At 51.8% G+C, this 15784-nt stretch overlaps 1 protein-coding gene across 1 annotated transcript in view; it reads right to left on the reverse strand.

Annotated features, from left to right (window-relative positions):
• SLCO2A1 (solute carrier organic anion transporter family member 2A1) overlaps positions 1–15784 on the reverse strand; it is a 77999-nt gene that overhangs the window by 23502 nt on the left and 38713 nt on the right. Inside the window, exon 3 of the mRNA XM_036850503.1 lies at positions 11761–11923. Coding sequence (XP_036706398.1) covers positions 11761–11923 — 163 coding nt within the window. The remainder of the gene's footprint in view (positions 1–11760; positions 11924–15784) is intronic.

Raw genomic sequence — 15784 nt, forward strand, 5'->3', positions numbered from 1 at the left:
GGAAGGGGCCATGCACTGCAGAGGGTGGGCGGTAGCCGAGGGCCAGGCTCACAGCTCACTCCGTGCCCTCAGTGCGGCAGCCGCACGGACACCTCAGCGGGTGAGCGTTTACACGCTGTGCGTTGTGCTAGTCTTTAGAAAAAGACCCCACTACCCTTCTCAAGACCATATGGGCAGGTTCAGGAATGAGGGCGGAGCCGGCTGCCTGGCCCTGGCCACCCTCTGACCCGTGCTACCAACTGGCCAGGTGCGGCTGTGCGGTCACTCAAACAGTTGGCCGCACGCCCTGCTCACCTCCCTCCACCAACTTTGACTGAGGTGACACACATCTAAAGGGCTCGTAAATTAAAAAGTTGCTCAAATGGGCAAGTTCTCAAATGGGCATTTCTTTTCAGAAGATTCAAACAAATTTCGAGTAGATTTTATAAGAGGAAATGAGCAAAGTTTGGAGTTCCCTAAAACTGTGGGCTACTGTCACTTGCAAATGTGCTTGGCTGAGCTGCCTGTCTCTGTCTAGGTGTGACAGCAGCTCCCTGTCACATGTTGTCTTGTCAGCTATGGGGTGGCAGGGCCAGGTCTCCCTTAAGTGCAAGGATGGTGTAAAGATAACCCAAAGGCAAACGACCACACTGGGAAAGTGGTGCAAAGAATTGGCCCCTGCTCCCAGTGCAGCCACTGAAGGACTACACCCAGGCCCGTCAGCTCCCATGGACAATGCCTGCCTCACAGGGAAAAGCTGGGATGCTAAGACCTGAAAAGACACCTGGACACACCTTCCAAAGCCTTCTGTCTGCTGTGGTACACACATCATGAAAGAAGCAACCGCAACATTGCCAAAATATTGGTCAAATCAAAACCACAGTGAGATACCATTTCATACCCTTCAAAAAACAGAAAACAAGTGTTGGGTAAGATGTAGAGAAATTAGAACCCTTGTGCGTTGCTGGTAAGAATGTAAAATAGTGCAGCCACTGTGGAAAACGGCATGGAAGTTCTTCAAAAAAAATTAAACATAGAACTACCATATTATCCAGCATGTACACTCCTGGGTATTTACCCAAAAGAATTCAAAGCCGGGACTTGAACAGATATTTGTACACTGGTGTTCATAGCCAGAGTATTCACAATAGCCAAAAGGTGGAAACAACCCAAATGTCCATCAGATGAATGGATAAACATAACGTGATATACACATGCAATGGAATATTATTGAGCCTTAAAAAGGAAGGCTTAATACACATGCTACATACAAAATGAATGAACCTTGAAGATATTATGCTAACAAACAAGTCAGACACAAAAGTACAACCATTGCATGATTCCATTTATATGAGGAACCTAGAATAGACAAATTCATAGAGACAGAAAGCAGAATGGTGGTCGCCAGGCAGGGGCTGGGGGAAGGGGGAAGAGGGAGTTAGTGTTTAAGGGGCACAGTTTCCATTGGGAAAGATGAAAAAGCTCTGGAGATGGATGGTGACAATGGCTGTACAACAGTGTGAAAGTACTTAATGCCCTGAATTGCACACGTTTAAATGGCAAATTTTATGTTATATATATTTTACCACAATAAAAAATACAGCCTGGTATCCACAGCGTACCAGAGAGCACGTGGGGAGGCACCAAGCCCAGTGTTGTTGGGGAGAGGGTTTGGGAAGGATTCTCAGAGACAATAGCCTCTGAGCTGAGAAGGATCAGCAGGAGGAGACAGAAGAGCCGTGGTGAGGAGGGGAGAGCTCAGAGGTTCAGCGGGGTCAGTATGCAGACACCGCCAGGGCAAGGCCCAGCTGCTCCTGGAGGCCTGCTGTGTCCCGCAAAGGGGCCTGGATTACATCCTAAGGAGAACCCAGAGGGTGACGATCAGGAGGGGGACAGTACATCTAACACACTGGAGGGATTAGCCAGTTTTCAAGGCCCGTGTGTAAAGAGCGGAACTGACCCAGCCAAGAGCTACTTCGGTGGTAAAATAGGTGAAGCTGCGTGTTGCCTGAGAGGCAGGCAGGGAGCGCTGGTCCACTCCACGGCTGCGAGCACGGGGGTGCTCAGCCCACAGCGGGTGTGTCAGGTACACAAGGCCAGGCTGGCTGTAGGGAAGCAGGAGCCTCGGAAACAAAGGGCCAGAGAATAAGTCTTTCTTTTCAGAGTTCTAGTTCTTGATTTTGCTGATTCTTATAATTTTACTAAAGTCACATTTATTAGAACATTGTTGCTGGCAAAATTATTTTTTGTGTGCCATTTAGCGGTCATCAAAGATTGTAAAAATGTTGACTGGCTTATTAAGTCTTTACATGGCATGTTGCACGGTGCACCAATGCCACAAAAATCCTCATGAAATTTCACCTAATGAAGTGTCCAGGAGGCAAAATTCTCTGGGGATCTTTTAACTGTTATCATTAACTTTTAGAATGTCAGATTACATGTCAGAAACTAACTGCCTTTATTAAAAATGTGTATTTGGGGACTTCCCTGGTGGCGCAGTGTTTAAGAATCCGCCTGCCAATGCTGGGGACACGGGTTTCAGCCCTGGTCCGGGAAGATCCCACATGCCACAGAGCAACTAAGCCCATGTGCCAAAACTACTGAGCCTGCGCTCTAGAGCCCACGAGCCACAACTACTGAGCCCACGTGCCACAACTACTGAGCCTGTGCTCTAGACCCTGTGAGCCACAACTACTGAGCCCACATGCCACAACTACTGAGCCTGTGCTCTAGACCCCGCGAGCCACAATTACTGAGCCCACGTGCCACAACTACTGAACCTGTGCTCTAGAGCCCGCAAGCCACAACTACTGAGCCCGCGTGCCACAACTGCTGAAGCCCGCACGCCTAGAGCCGATGCTCCCGAACAAGAGAAGCCACCGCAATGAGAAGCCCGCGCGCCACAATGAAGACTAGCTCCCCACTTGCCACAACTAGAGAAAGCCCGCGTGCAGCAACGAAGACCCAACGTGGCCAAAAATAAATAAATTAAAATAAATAAATTTTTTTAAATGTGTACTTTAAAAGATAATCAATTGGCCCCAAATTAAATCCAAGTCTACTGAGATCCTCTTGGGCTATTCTACATTCCAAATTGATTCAAGATCTCCCAACAAACTCTCTTTTCCTTATGCCTGCCCTAAATGGGGCCAAATCCACCCCAGACCAGGCTGTGACACAAGCAAAAGGGAAAGATCAGTTCCTCCACCTGGGAAGCAGCAGCTTGCTCTCCGTCCTGGAGGCGGGGTGCGGCGGTGGGTAGGACCCGCTGCTCCCTGACATGTTGTGTTGTGGTGAAGGTGTTTGTCAGAGACAAGGTCTGAGCTTTCCAGGAACTTACGCCTGGGCCTCCCTGCGGTGATGGTCGTGGCCAGCTCACTCTGGTGAGGACAGAGTCTTCTAGAGTTTAGAACATTAGGCTCTTCTCTTAAAAAGAAGAAGACAGTGATGGAGTGAAAAGACCTGTATCAGGACCCACTGGCAGAGCTGTGGGGCTCAGCTTTCTGCAGCCCAGCCCACCCCTCTCCTCCCTGGAGCAGAAGAGCTCGGGCCACGTGAAGAAGAGAGAGCAACCCCTCCCCGTTCCTCAGGCGTTCCAGCAAACGTCCCACACCCAGTTCTCTCCTTGGACTTACAGAAGCTCACCGCCCTCCTCCTCCCACCTGCCCACCATCAGATCCTGTGATATGGTCAGAGAAACGCCTGCTTCTTCCAGCCACCACGGACTCGGGGGCCACCCGCCTCTGCCTTGCGGGGCCTGGGTAAGGGAGGGAGGGGGTATGTTCCAACTGGCTGTCAGTCTGTTTCTCATCTTCCCTGAGGCCCACTTCTGGAAGGCTCAAGTTTATCAGAGCACATTCTTCCCACAAGACACCAGAGGTCTAGCCGTGCCAGTTTTCACAGGGCTAACTAGAAACAAGTCGGGACCTCTCCCCTCCTCCAGCTTCCCCACCACCAGCCCAGATGCACACCAGTCAACCCTCTGACTCATCCCACCATTTACGTACGCAGAATTTCAGCTCTAATTTCTGAACCCCTCCATGGGTTTGGAAAGTGGGAACGCGGTGGCAGGAAGGGCTACCTCCCTGGAATGGGACCCACGGAGACGGGTGGAGCTGGGCAGACTAAGGTCTGGCCTCTCCATTGTTCAAGGACACACGTTCCAGGTGCGGCCAGGCTGAGGCCAGCGGGCTGTCAAGGGTCTAATAAGAGGTCTCTGCACAAAGACCCAGCGCTGGGGCCAAGACAGGACCCTAGAAGGGTTGAGCAACGTAGGAAGGCTGTGGCGAGTGGGCTTTCCTTTGAGTAGTCCTTCCTGTCGTCTGGTAGAGGAAAGAGAACTGTGCCAGGAAACAAGAGGGCAGCACCTTGAGAGCCACCCGTTACCTCCCTGCTCGGAAGGGGGCACCGTTTGCGAGTGAGTAGGGCCAAATGAGGAGGAGGTTAGCAAGACCCAAACCTCAGAAGCAACCCACAAGAGAACAATAGAGAAAAGCAGCAGTGCTTCTGGAGAGTTTTCTGGAAGCGTGGCCAAAATGCCAAGCCTCGAGCTATCAGCAAACTCCTGGAACCTCATTCAGAATGTTCCACGCTGAAAGACCTATTTCCTCATCCTCTTAAATTCGGCCATTCAACAGTTCTTCCCGAAACTCTGGCAACACCCACCGGCAGGCCTGGAACAGGCTGTCCCGAACTTACTCATGATTGAGATCTCAAAGTCATTTATAAAGTGACTTGTTTGCATATCAGAAGTGATTGGGTCCCCATGGAGTTCACAAAGCCTTGTCAGTCCATCATGCCCCTGTGATAACATGTGTTCTCTCCCAACTAGACTAAGCCTCCACTTAGAAAATGATTTCTATGGGCACGTACATTCTGACTTTTATTTTGGGAAACCAGGAGAACATATTCTTCTGCACTAGCTGGGGGTTGACAGCCTGGGTCACATGGTGGAGCAGTGCAAGGAATTCATATTTTGAAGTCAGGCAGACCGGGTTCAAATCTTGGTTCTGCTGCTTACTGGTCAGGGAACTCTCAGAATCTTAGTCTCTTCATCTCCAAAACAGATACAGATAATCATACCTACCTTGTAACATTCTTATTCTGATGAAAATGAATAACAATGTCATAACCTGGGATACAGTGATCACACAGTAAGATCCATATTCATCCAAATAGGCCAGAAACAGAGAAATTTAAACAGATGAGGGAGATGGCAGAACCCTGGAGACAGGCATTATTGCCCAGGTTTTTAAGGACTTGGGGACTGGATCCAGAAACTTAGAGACAAGTAAGATCAGCGCTGGTCACTAGCAACGGATGGATGTAATAGAGGGGTTGAGGGCAAGTGGGTTGCTTGCAAGGATTCACATCCATGCAGGAAAAGAGTGAGCTTAGGTGAGTGGAAGAAGAGGGTTCCCCTGCTCTGCTCTCAAGACTGAGTTTCCGAGACGGAGACTGAGGCTGGACGCCCCTTCCGCACCGCCACCCTGGCACTAGAGGGGTCATGGGGAAATGCCTACTTGTATTGAGGAGGCCATGGGACCAGTGAGCTGGGCATGAGAGGGCAGGTCCACTGTGCGCAGTGTGACAGGCTGGGCACCACGCTGCTGGCAAGGGGCTTGCCCCAGCCCCACCCTACCCCCCGCCCCGCACACGCGCCCACCCTAGGAACCGCCACCAGGCCTCGGAAAGAGGCATCACCCAGCTCAGCTCATCATCAACACTGTTTCTTAGTGGATAGGAGGGAAGCAAGACACATCCGAGGCAACAGGATGGCGGCTCAGAGCCATTTAATTTTAGTATTCAAAGAGAATGTGCGCTTAATTTGCACCCCCAGTTGGGAGTGAAGCAGAACTTATTGTTCACAGATTTATTAACAGGCTGACGAGGAGCAATTTGAAGGGGGGAGAAAAAAAAAGGGATTAGCTGAGCCAACATGAGTTCATCAAGAGCCAGTCATGCCAAACCAAGCTCATTTCCTTTGTTAATGGGGCTCCCAGACTGGCAGGAAGCCATAACACGGTGTTACTTGAGTGGAGGAAGCCTTTTGACAAAGCCTGTCATGATATCCTGACAGATATCCAGACCAGAGGTGGACACGTGGCTGAGTCCTCCAGGGAGAACTGCTCAAAGCGTGCCCAGTGGAGGCGCAGATGGGCCAGTGTGACCTGGGAGGCACCACGCAGCACCACTGCCCCGGACCTGGGGACAGCTGAGAACAGCTGACAGATTTGTGAAGGACATGAATGGTGCGAAGCCGGTGGCAATGGCAAATAAGACAGTCCAAAGGCTGAAAATTCAAGATGAGATCCCAGGCTACAAGGAGGGGCTCCAGCCAAAGGGACTGAATCTTCTGGAGTCAGCTGCGGCTGCTGTACCAAAGAATCATAGCCTGGGAGGCTTACACACAGCGGAATTACTTCTCAAAGTTCTGGAGGCAGGAAGTCCAAAATTGGGGTGCCAGCATGGTGGGGTTCTGGTGAGAGCCAGACTGCTGGCTTCCCGCTGCACCCTCACGGGGCCGAAAGAGAGCCAGACAGCTCCCTGGCCTCTTCTACAAGGGCACGAATCCCACCACGGGGCTCCACTTCCATGACCTCCCCGCCTCCAAATACCTGACTTCTCTTTGCCGTTTCCCCCTTGAGATCTCTGAGCCTCACATCCCCTGACGGTGGCCAATCCAAGCTCTGAATCCTCAAAAGTCCTTTTGTTCCTGAGAGAAAGAAACTGCTTCTGCTGGTTTCCTGCCTCGTGGTGTGGGTCGCTCGCTGCCCAGATGTGCCTGCTGGTTCCCTAGTCAAGCCTTTGGGCCACAGGAGGTGTCTGGGCACAGCAGCCTCGAGTGTGGCAAGAAGAGCAGAAGCTGCTCCCTGTGTCCTCTGGGGGTCCTTGGGGGCCCAAGGCCTCAAGCAGGAGGCATCAATGGCGTCTTCAAACCACAGTGCCCCAGGGGATAGGGGCTGGCACCCTGCTTCTGTGGGGCTATCCCCGACTCCCTGACAGTTTTCCTGGGGCAACCATAGCCACTGGAATTGTAACCAGCCTTCCTTTTCCACCCTGGCTGCTGACTGTCCCCAGGAGACCCTCCCCGCTGCCTTGGGTGGGCCCAAGACACACAGTCCGCCAGGGGTCCCCGGGACGCCGCTCTCCCCAGAGGAGCAGGACGCAGGACGCAGCCCGGCCCCTAGGCGTCCCTCCCCTCCGCACCAGACACGGAGCAGGCCTGCAGCCCCCAGCCTCACTCCTGAGCAAGGGAAGTGAGGAACAAGCCTCCAGGGGAGGGGGGGTCACACTCAGGTCTCTCCTGGGGCCAGGGCTGGAGAAGAACAAGGGATCCCGCCTCCAGGCCAGCCAGGGGTGGGGTCGTGACTCTCCCACGAACAGACGTTAAGAGAGCCTGACAGAGGCAAACGCTCTCAGGTCAGCCGCTGGGGCCATGCCTTGGAGATGCCCGTTCTCCGCGGCCCCAGCTCCTTCCCCGGCCTTCCCCCTGACACGCAACACAGCGGCCTGGTGTCTTCTGTCATTTCTCCACACGCGTTTCTCTTCTTTCCTATACTGTGCGTTGAAAATGTGTTCCACATCAGGTCTCGTTAGCTTAGCTGTGCTCATCCATTCAGGGCTGTTTCCCTCTCAGTTGACTTGATAACACCCATGTGTTTTGTGACTCGCCCCCACTGCTGCTTTCCCCCACTTTTCAGGTTAAACAGATCCAGCTGGCCGGGCTGTGCACCTCCCGCTCCGACCGTCCACCCACTCTCCGCCCCAGCACACACGTGGTCCCCCCGCCTCCCTAGGCACCTCCACCCTAACAGCGGCCCTGCTGCCCCCCTCGTCCATCCCCGCCTCCACCTCCACACCCACGCAGACCCTACACCTTCCACCCCTCCCTCCACTGCGGGCCGCCTCCTCACAGAGGAACGCTTCCCTCACACACTCACGCTTACCCCGCAGACACACTCCCTTCCCCCACAGTTCTGGCACCACGGCCGGGTGCTCCCCCCTGAACTGCCCTGAGCTCAGGGGCCCTGAGCGGCTCCCCCAGTGGAAGGACCCTGCGTGGCACTGGGGTTCTGCTCCAGGCCGGCGTGTCCTCCGCCAAGGAAGGGGCGCAGTCACTCAGGAGCCCGAGGCTCCCGTCCCCGGGCCTGCCCACCACCCTCCTGCCCAGGGACGCCTCTGATGAACCAGCGTGCGTGAGGGACTGGCAACTTCATGAGCAGAGGACTAGAAAGCCACTCTTCCCTTTCTTTTTTTGACTGCTCCAAAAATACAACTCCCCCCGCCCTGCTCCTCCCACAGGAAGCCCCTCCTGTGTGCATCCATTGTCTGGGTGGGGCCGACTTCCCTCTAGACTTGGCTCAGGACCTCTCACAGGTTACACCTACTCCTACCAGACACTTGTTTCCGAAGACCCTTCTCTTGTCTCCCAGGAGAACTGGTCTCGGGTTGGCCTGTTTCCCACCTATCCAAACCTCTCTGAGCCTTCCAGAAGTGGTCTTAGAGGCTTTGGCTTGGTGGCTAGGCTTTTCTCTAAAGGCGCCAGGCGTATTTCCGGACCCCACTGACATTTAGCAAATCTAAACATTCATAAATGTCTGCATGGCCTTTTTAAAATTAGCCATGAGCTGTTAAAAGTCTCTGTGATTCCCACAATGTTCAGTTCCTCTTTAATTTTTTTCCCTGAAACACAGAGTTACTTTCCATTTCCCATGTTCATTTCTGGAGCAGCTTTGCTCCAAGGGGAAAGAGTCAGCAGTCAACACATGATAATAGGTCTGGGGGTCATTGCTCATGAGGAAGAGATTTCAAATACCACATCAAGGGCAGGCAAAGAGAAATGTGCTGAACAGCTAACACGGGCCAAGCACTTTATCTATACTATGTAGTTTTAATTTCGCCCTCAGAACACACTGAAAGTGGAGGTATTATTGTTCCCATTTTACAGATGAAGAAACTGAGGTTCAGAAAGATGAACAGCAGCTTGCCTAAGCAGACTTAGCACCTAAATGGCTGAGCTGGGATTTGAATGTCTATGCTCTGTCTACCCAGCATACCAGGTGGCTCCAACTTAAGGGTCTGGGAATAGAGCAGAACAGCAGCCTAAGCTTCAACCAAGAGAAATCCTATGGCCTCACATATAAAGGTGTATCAAGGACTATGCCAAGGGAGGGGCCCCGCTCCGGCTATAGCAGAGGACAGCTGTACGGTGAGGACCAGGGAGAAGCTGCCTTCAAGTGCCCACAGGACGCCCAGCCCATTGGCTGTGAGCTGTCAGACTCTCCAGAAGAAGCAGGCGCTTCCTCATTTGGGACTCTACTTACCCAGCATATTACATATACTGTCCCCAGCACCGCTTGTTATAAAAGCCACTGCTTAATGGTTAATACATGTGCCAGCCCCTTGGCTAAATTCAGAGCATGCATCCTTCAGCCCTCGCAGCCCTGCGAGGGAGGGTCCATTTTATACAGGTAGGAACTGAGACTCAGCTGCGGAGGAAGTGGCCCAAGGCCATGCTGTTAGGGGGTTTCAAAGCCCAGCTTCAGACCCCGGACCATCCAGATTCATGACATCATTCAGGGTGGTGCGTTTAGTGAAATTTGTGTGTGCCTGATGGCCCTGCATAATTTAAAACTGAAGTTCCCATAGGAATACATTTGAAGGAAGAGTCGTATTTCAAACTTTTCCCACGAAGTGAGATCTTATGAATATTTTTGTTTGCACATATTAGCACAGCACATGCCCCCGCTGTACTGGCACTGGGAAGATGCCCTGAAGGTAGCCCAGCCCTGAGCACTTGCAGCTGCTGCTCTGATCCCAGCCAGCGTGAAGGAGACTGTGTCCTATTGTTGCAAATAGAATTTACACAAACAAAAAAGCAACGAAGCTCACCCTCCTGGACAGCGATTCCTCCCTGCAGGCTGACAGGCAAGCTGTGGTCCCTCTCACAGTCCCCGTCTTTCCTCTCTCAGTGGAGGTGGGCTAAGAGCACTGAGGCAGAGAGTTTGCCTCAGAGCAGGGAGGATGGTGGTGGAAAGGACCCAAGACGCCCGCCCATCCCTAACAAGGAGCAGAGTGATTGCTTTCAGAGGCCCGCAGGTCTCCGGCCACTCTCTGTGGTGGCTGCTCTGTGTGATGCAAATGCCCTTGGTTTTCGGCCCAGGCTGGGGGAGCCAGCCCCCAGGCTACGCAGGCCATGGTGTGCGGTGCCTGGCAGGATGCCCTCCCCGAAGCCTGGCCCCAGCACCCCAGGTTCCCTTGTTGATTTCATTAGCCCAGTCTTCATGCGGACGGGGAAGGGCAGGGACCACGTGTCTGGAGCAGGCTTGGCACATGGCTCTCTGACGTGGCCAGCGGCTCCTGACTCTCCTTCAGAGCTGGCCTCAGACCCCTTGTCTCGACCGAGGGGGAGAAAGAGCTTAGACCCCTAAGCTTGGGTCTGTCTTCCTCCTGGGCCTACTTGAAGCAAGACTCAGGCTTAAATAGTCCAAATAGATCCAAGGCCACAGTGAATTTATGGTAATCACCAGTGATCAGTTCACTGGTGATTACCAGGGAGGTGGGGAAAAGATTCCCAACCCAACAAACATTTCATCATTACACATCACTGTTCCTGCTCTATTCTTTTTCCATTCCAGCCACCCACCTCCCCACTGTAGGTCTCACAGCCTATAAAGCATTCCCGTTTGGCATTCTAAGTGACTCCTCTCTCGGACCCGATCTGCATATATGACTAAAAACAAGCCTGGTATTTAAGCAAACAGGAATCAGTTATCCCCTCAGCGCATCCCCAGGTGGCCCGTCTATCCTCAGACATCTTCAACTCCAATACAGCAGACCGAGAATAAGCATTTAGGGACTGGGTCTCTCACTTGCTGCTCCTCACAAAACCACTGCCACATACCATATCCCTTAAAATAAGTGCAAATTGATCCCACGCCAATACATTATCATAAAATTAGCTCCAAAGCAGTGATGTTCCCAGGGTGCCAAGTAAATGCAAATACAAAACCACCCTTGGGGCTATTTCCTACCCAGACCACACAAAATTTCCACAGGGGAAAAAAAAAATCCCACTGCCAATGACCGCACCATCAAATATTACAGAACATAAAGGAAACACTCCACCATAAACAAGAGCAAGCAGACACAGAATGTGGGAGGATTAGCAATCTCAAAATTTGCACTAATAAAACAATCCAAAAAGGACTATAAAATAAATACATCTAAAATAGTTGAAGAAACTAAAATGAAAATAGAAATCATAAGGAAATACCAAGAAACCATGAAAGTGGGGCAGACAGATTTGAAAAACTATTTGAAAATAATGTTAAAGGATGTACTTCAGGAGAAAGGAAGTTAAATCAACAAGGGTGGGTGAAATGCAAGAAGCAATGGTGAGCAAAGAAACCAGTAATCTTGTTGGTAAATATAAATAAGTACTGAAATATTTATAAATAACAACTATATTAATAATGACCACTGGGAGGAGGGTAAAGACAGGCAGAGCTAAAATATAGTCAACAATAACATGGAAGATGGGAGAGGATGGTCGGCATCCAAACATCCCAGGATCCCACCAAAAGCACAGGAGGATTGAGTGGGTATCTCACAAAGTTGGTTGGGGTGCTTCTGGGGCAATGGATACCACTCTGGGCTATGCTGTCCTCTCCCACCAGAAAGTTTCCTCGGCTTTTCTCCCCAGAGCGTATCTGAAAGTCAGAACCTACAGAATCATGTACCCTCATCCCCTTGAAGCAAGAGTGGGAGGCCACTTACCCATGCTGGTCACGGTGTATTGGTAAGGTTCTGAGAGGAAGTGTGGGAGGGTGAGGACAAAGGCACCCGAAGCCAGGAGGAGACCCCCCATGCCGATCAGCCGCGGACGGTGCACCCGGCTGCCAAAGTAGCTGACAAAGATGATGAGGATGGCGTTGCTGATCTGCAGAGAGAGCAGAGGAGCCAAGTGAGACCAGAGGCTCTGTTCTCACCCACCCACAGAGTGGACCTGACTGTCACAGCAGAGAGGCAAGAAGCTGCCTGGTGTCACCCAAGGGCCCAAGCAGAGCTGTGGTGCCAGCTTTGCCGGGAGGGCCAAGCATGCAGTTTCAGCTTTCCCCTGTTGTCAGAAACCCTTCCCAGCCTCAGCCTTCTAGACCAGACCAAGAGAAGTATCTAGAGACCACGGGAAGCTCAACCATTAGGACCAAAGCTTTTGGGACCAAATTCAAGAAAGCTTCCTATTCTGGCTGGCTCCTAGGAACAGTACATGTTCCCTAACTAAACTCCCTAAGGACTCTGACTTCATAGTCAGAATAACCACCAAGCAACCTTCACTATCTCGTTTCATCATGCAACAAGTCTCATTTTTGCAGACGACACGATTGGGGCTCAGAATATTAAGTAACTTGCCATGTCCATGAGGTCAGGAGGTGGCTCAAACAAGGACTGCCTGAATTTAAAGTGCCCTGTCTAAACTACAGTGGTCTCCTGCCCCTTGGAGAAGTGAGTTTCTGCCCCAGCAGCTCTGCTCCTAATCGGCTCTCGCCCTCCCTGGGTTGGCTTCCACCTCTGTGAATGAGGGATGAGGACTAGGGCTCCCTAAGTCCCTTCCCAGGTGGAAACACCAGTAACTCATGTTCCTGGTGCTCCCTGGAAAGCGTGCTCTCTGAGCCCCACCCAGAGCCAAAGAGGGGAACCGAAGGCCCCAGCTTGGGGAGCAGGGTCTTAAATGGTAACAGGGGTGCTGGCAGATCTTCTGACCTCGACTCCATCCAAAGAGATGGTCCTCTGCCCCAGAAGGTAAGTTCACCTGAACCAGACGAGCCCTGGATGTCAGCACTCATAGCCCCTGCCCTGTCCACACCACAGTCTCCTTCCGGCTGTTAAAGCAGGTGTCCCTGTCTCAGGAAATAGGGACCAGAGTCTTGGTATGTGGCTCTTGCCAAGATTGTCAATGACCTCCTCACTGCCAAGTCCGCTGGCCAATTCTCGGTTCTCTTCTCACTTGATCTCTCAGCACCATTTGATTCAGTTGACCGTTTCTGCCTTCCTGAAACACTCCTTTCACTAAGTTTCCGTGACACCATGTTCTCCTAGTTTGCTGCCCCTGGCTGCTCCTTCTCAGTCTTCTTGGCTGGTTCCTCTTCGCCTCCCTGATCTCTCAACTCTCAGAGCTCAGTCCCCATACCTCTGCTCTTGTCTTGGGGAGCTCAGCCAGTCCCACGGCTTTCCTTGTTCTGTATGCGCTTCTGATTCCCACAGGCCCCGCACGTCCCAGAGCTCATTCCTCATCTTCCACCCAAACCCTGGTGCCCCTCTCCCTGGTCCTTCTCCTCTCAGTAGACGGCACCTCATCCTATGAGCGGCTCAAGCAAAACGTCTGCGCGTGGTCCTCGACTGCCCTTTGGCCGGGCCTTCAATGGCCCCTCAGAAGCCAACCACTTCTCACCACCTCCACCACTACCACCTGGTCTCAGCCACCATGGCACCCCGTCTGAGCTTTGCCTTCCACCCACCGCCACTCTTGCCTCAGAGCCCTCTATTCTCCTCCTAGCGGCCAGAGTGGTCCTGCTGAAATGTCAGACCGTGTTCCCTCTGCCCAAATCCGATATGGTAACAAAAACAAAGTCGTTCCCAGAGCCCCCGAAGCCCTGAGGAGCCTGCCCCTTCCCCATCACTGCTTGCCCTGCTCCCCTCCCGTCCCCCTCCCTTCCTCCACCCCAGCCACTCTGCCTCCTGCTGCTCTGTGAACACAGGGCCTTGGCACTGGCTGCTCCTTCATCTTACACGTCTGCGGGGGGCTCCCTTCTCAAAGAGCCCTACTTTAGATCTCTGCTCAGGTTGAACCTTCTCATTAAGGCCTTCTCTGAAAAAGAAGGGGGTGGGGTGGGTGAAATGGGTGAAGGGCGTCAAAAGTACACACTTCCAGTTATAAAATAAACAGGTCCTGGGATGTCACGTACAACATGGCGACTATAGTTAATAACCCTGTACTGTATATTTGAAAGTTGCTAAGAGAATAGAGCTTGCAAGTTCTCATCACAAGAAAAAAACTTGAACTATGTGAGGTACTGGTTGTTAGCTAGACACTGTGGTGATGGTTTTGCAATATATACGTATCTCGAACCATTATGTCATACACCTGGAAAACAAATATAAAGTTAAATATCAATAATATCTTAATTAAAAAGGAGTTATTTAAATATAACTTATATTTGTAAAAATTAACAGAAATAAATTATAATATATTTAAATATATTTATAATTTAAATATAATTTAAAGAATAAAGAGTTATTTAAAATGTAACCACCATGCCTCTCCACGATTTTATTTTTCTTCATAGCATTTACTCTGATCCACCGTGTTTTATTTATTTCTATAAATAAATGTCATATTTATCATTAGAATGATACATGAGCAGAGATTTTTGTCTGTCTGTTCATCCCTGTCTCCCCAGCACCTAGAATGGTGTCTGACACATAGCTGGTGCAAATGGTAGGTTTTTTCAAGAAGAGGACACGATTGCCCAGGAGGCCCCTTCTGTGTGGCCAAGAGTAAGAATGGTTTATGACACACGGAGAAAGAGGATGTGAAGTTGGGTGAGGAGGCAGCCCAGTCTGATCGGGAAAGACGTGGTTCTAGGACATTCTGAAACAAGCACCTGGAAACAAAGCTTTATTCTTATGCTTCCTAGATTTCATTCCCTTTTTGTTTCCCCATCATTTTGCATGAAATGATTGTAAATGTCAGACCATATCAGCTAAGCTAACTGAGGCTGACTTGAAAAGATCTGGAAGAGGGACGGGAGAAGGCCCCAAAGGGACCCAGGGAGGAAGGATTGGGGGGTGACCCGCCCCGCCCACCTGGAGCGGCCCTTCCTGCGCTCCCCCCAGGGCCTGGGCTGACTTCTAGGAGGGAAGCTGGGCCTCTACAGCTGTTATGGCTGATGCTGGCTTAAGACCTTGGTTCCCAAATTTTCCTTCAGCTGTGGCTTTCCTTTGAAAAAATTTATTTTCCCTAATATTAAAAAAAAAGAAGAAGCTGTTCTAGCTGAGGAGAACAGGGCCTCTGCAGCCCAGGCCTCAGCCCCTCGGCCCGGAACTGGCCCCTAAAAAAGCTCTGTGGACTTTGTGTTAGAGCATCTGAAGGTTATCACACAGCCCATTTGTAACACATCCCTGCACATGCCTCAAACCGAAGGGGCCCAGGGCAAACTGATGGGGGGCATTAAGGGTGGCTGACTGCGTCTGCTCAGCCCTGGCCGTGGGTGGGCCAGGGAAGCCGCTGTTTCACCGGGCTGGATGCCCAACGTCTTCCGTGCCAGCCAAGCCCTCCTCCTGCCGCTGGCCTGTTACACCCAGCCCTGGTCTCCCCTCCTCCTCACCCTCTGGACCCCAGCGAGACTGGCTGCAGTGTGAAGGCTCCCGTCCCCTGGAAGCTGGCTGCACACTCCAGGCATCCAGATGGGCTCACCTTCCCCTCCACCAGGCCTGGTTCTTTTCTCACACCCCTCAGGCTTCTGATAGCAGCCGCCTTGCGGTCTGCGGTGCCTTCAATCCTGCGCTCAAGCAGCTGCCAAATCCTGCCTTTTCTTCCTTTGCAGCATTGCCGGGGTCCTCTTCTCCCCTAGCCACTCAGGCCTGGCTGTGACAGCCGCCCAGCCATCTGACTTCGGGATACACTGTCCCCCACCTCAAGTGTCTACCAGGCACCTCTTCCAGAGGGTTCGTCTTCACGAGACTGTGCACCCGGGCCTGGCTCTGCTCAAGAAGCCAGGCCAGTCCCTTACTGCCCACCCCA

Source organism: Balaenoptera musculus, chromosome 4 (genome assembly GCF_009873245.2).
Source record: "Balaenoptera musculus isolate JJ_BM4_2016_0621 chromosome 4, mBalMus1.pri.v3, whole genome shotgun sequence".
In the NCBI taxonomy this organism is placed as follows: domain Eukaryota; kingdom Metazoa; phylum Chordata; class Mammalia; order Artiodactyla; family Balaenopteridae; genus Balaenoptera; species Balaenoptera musculus.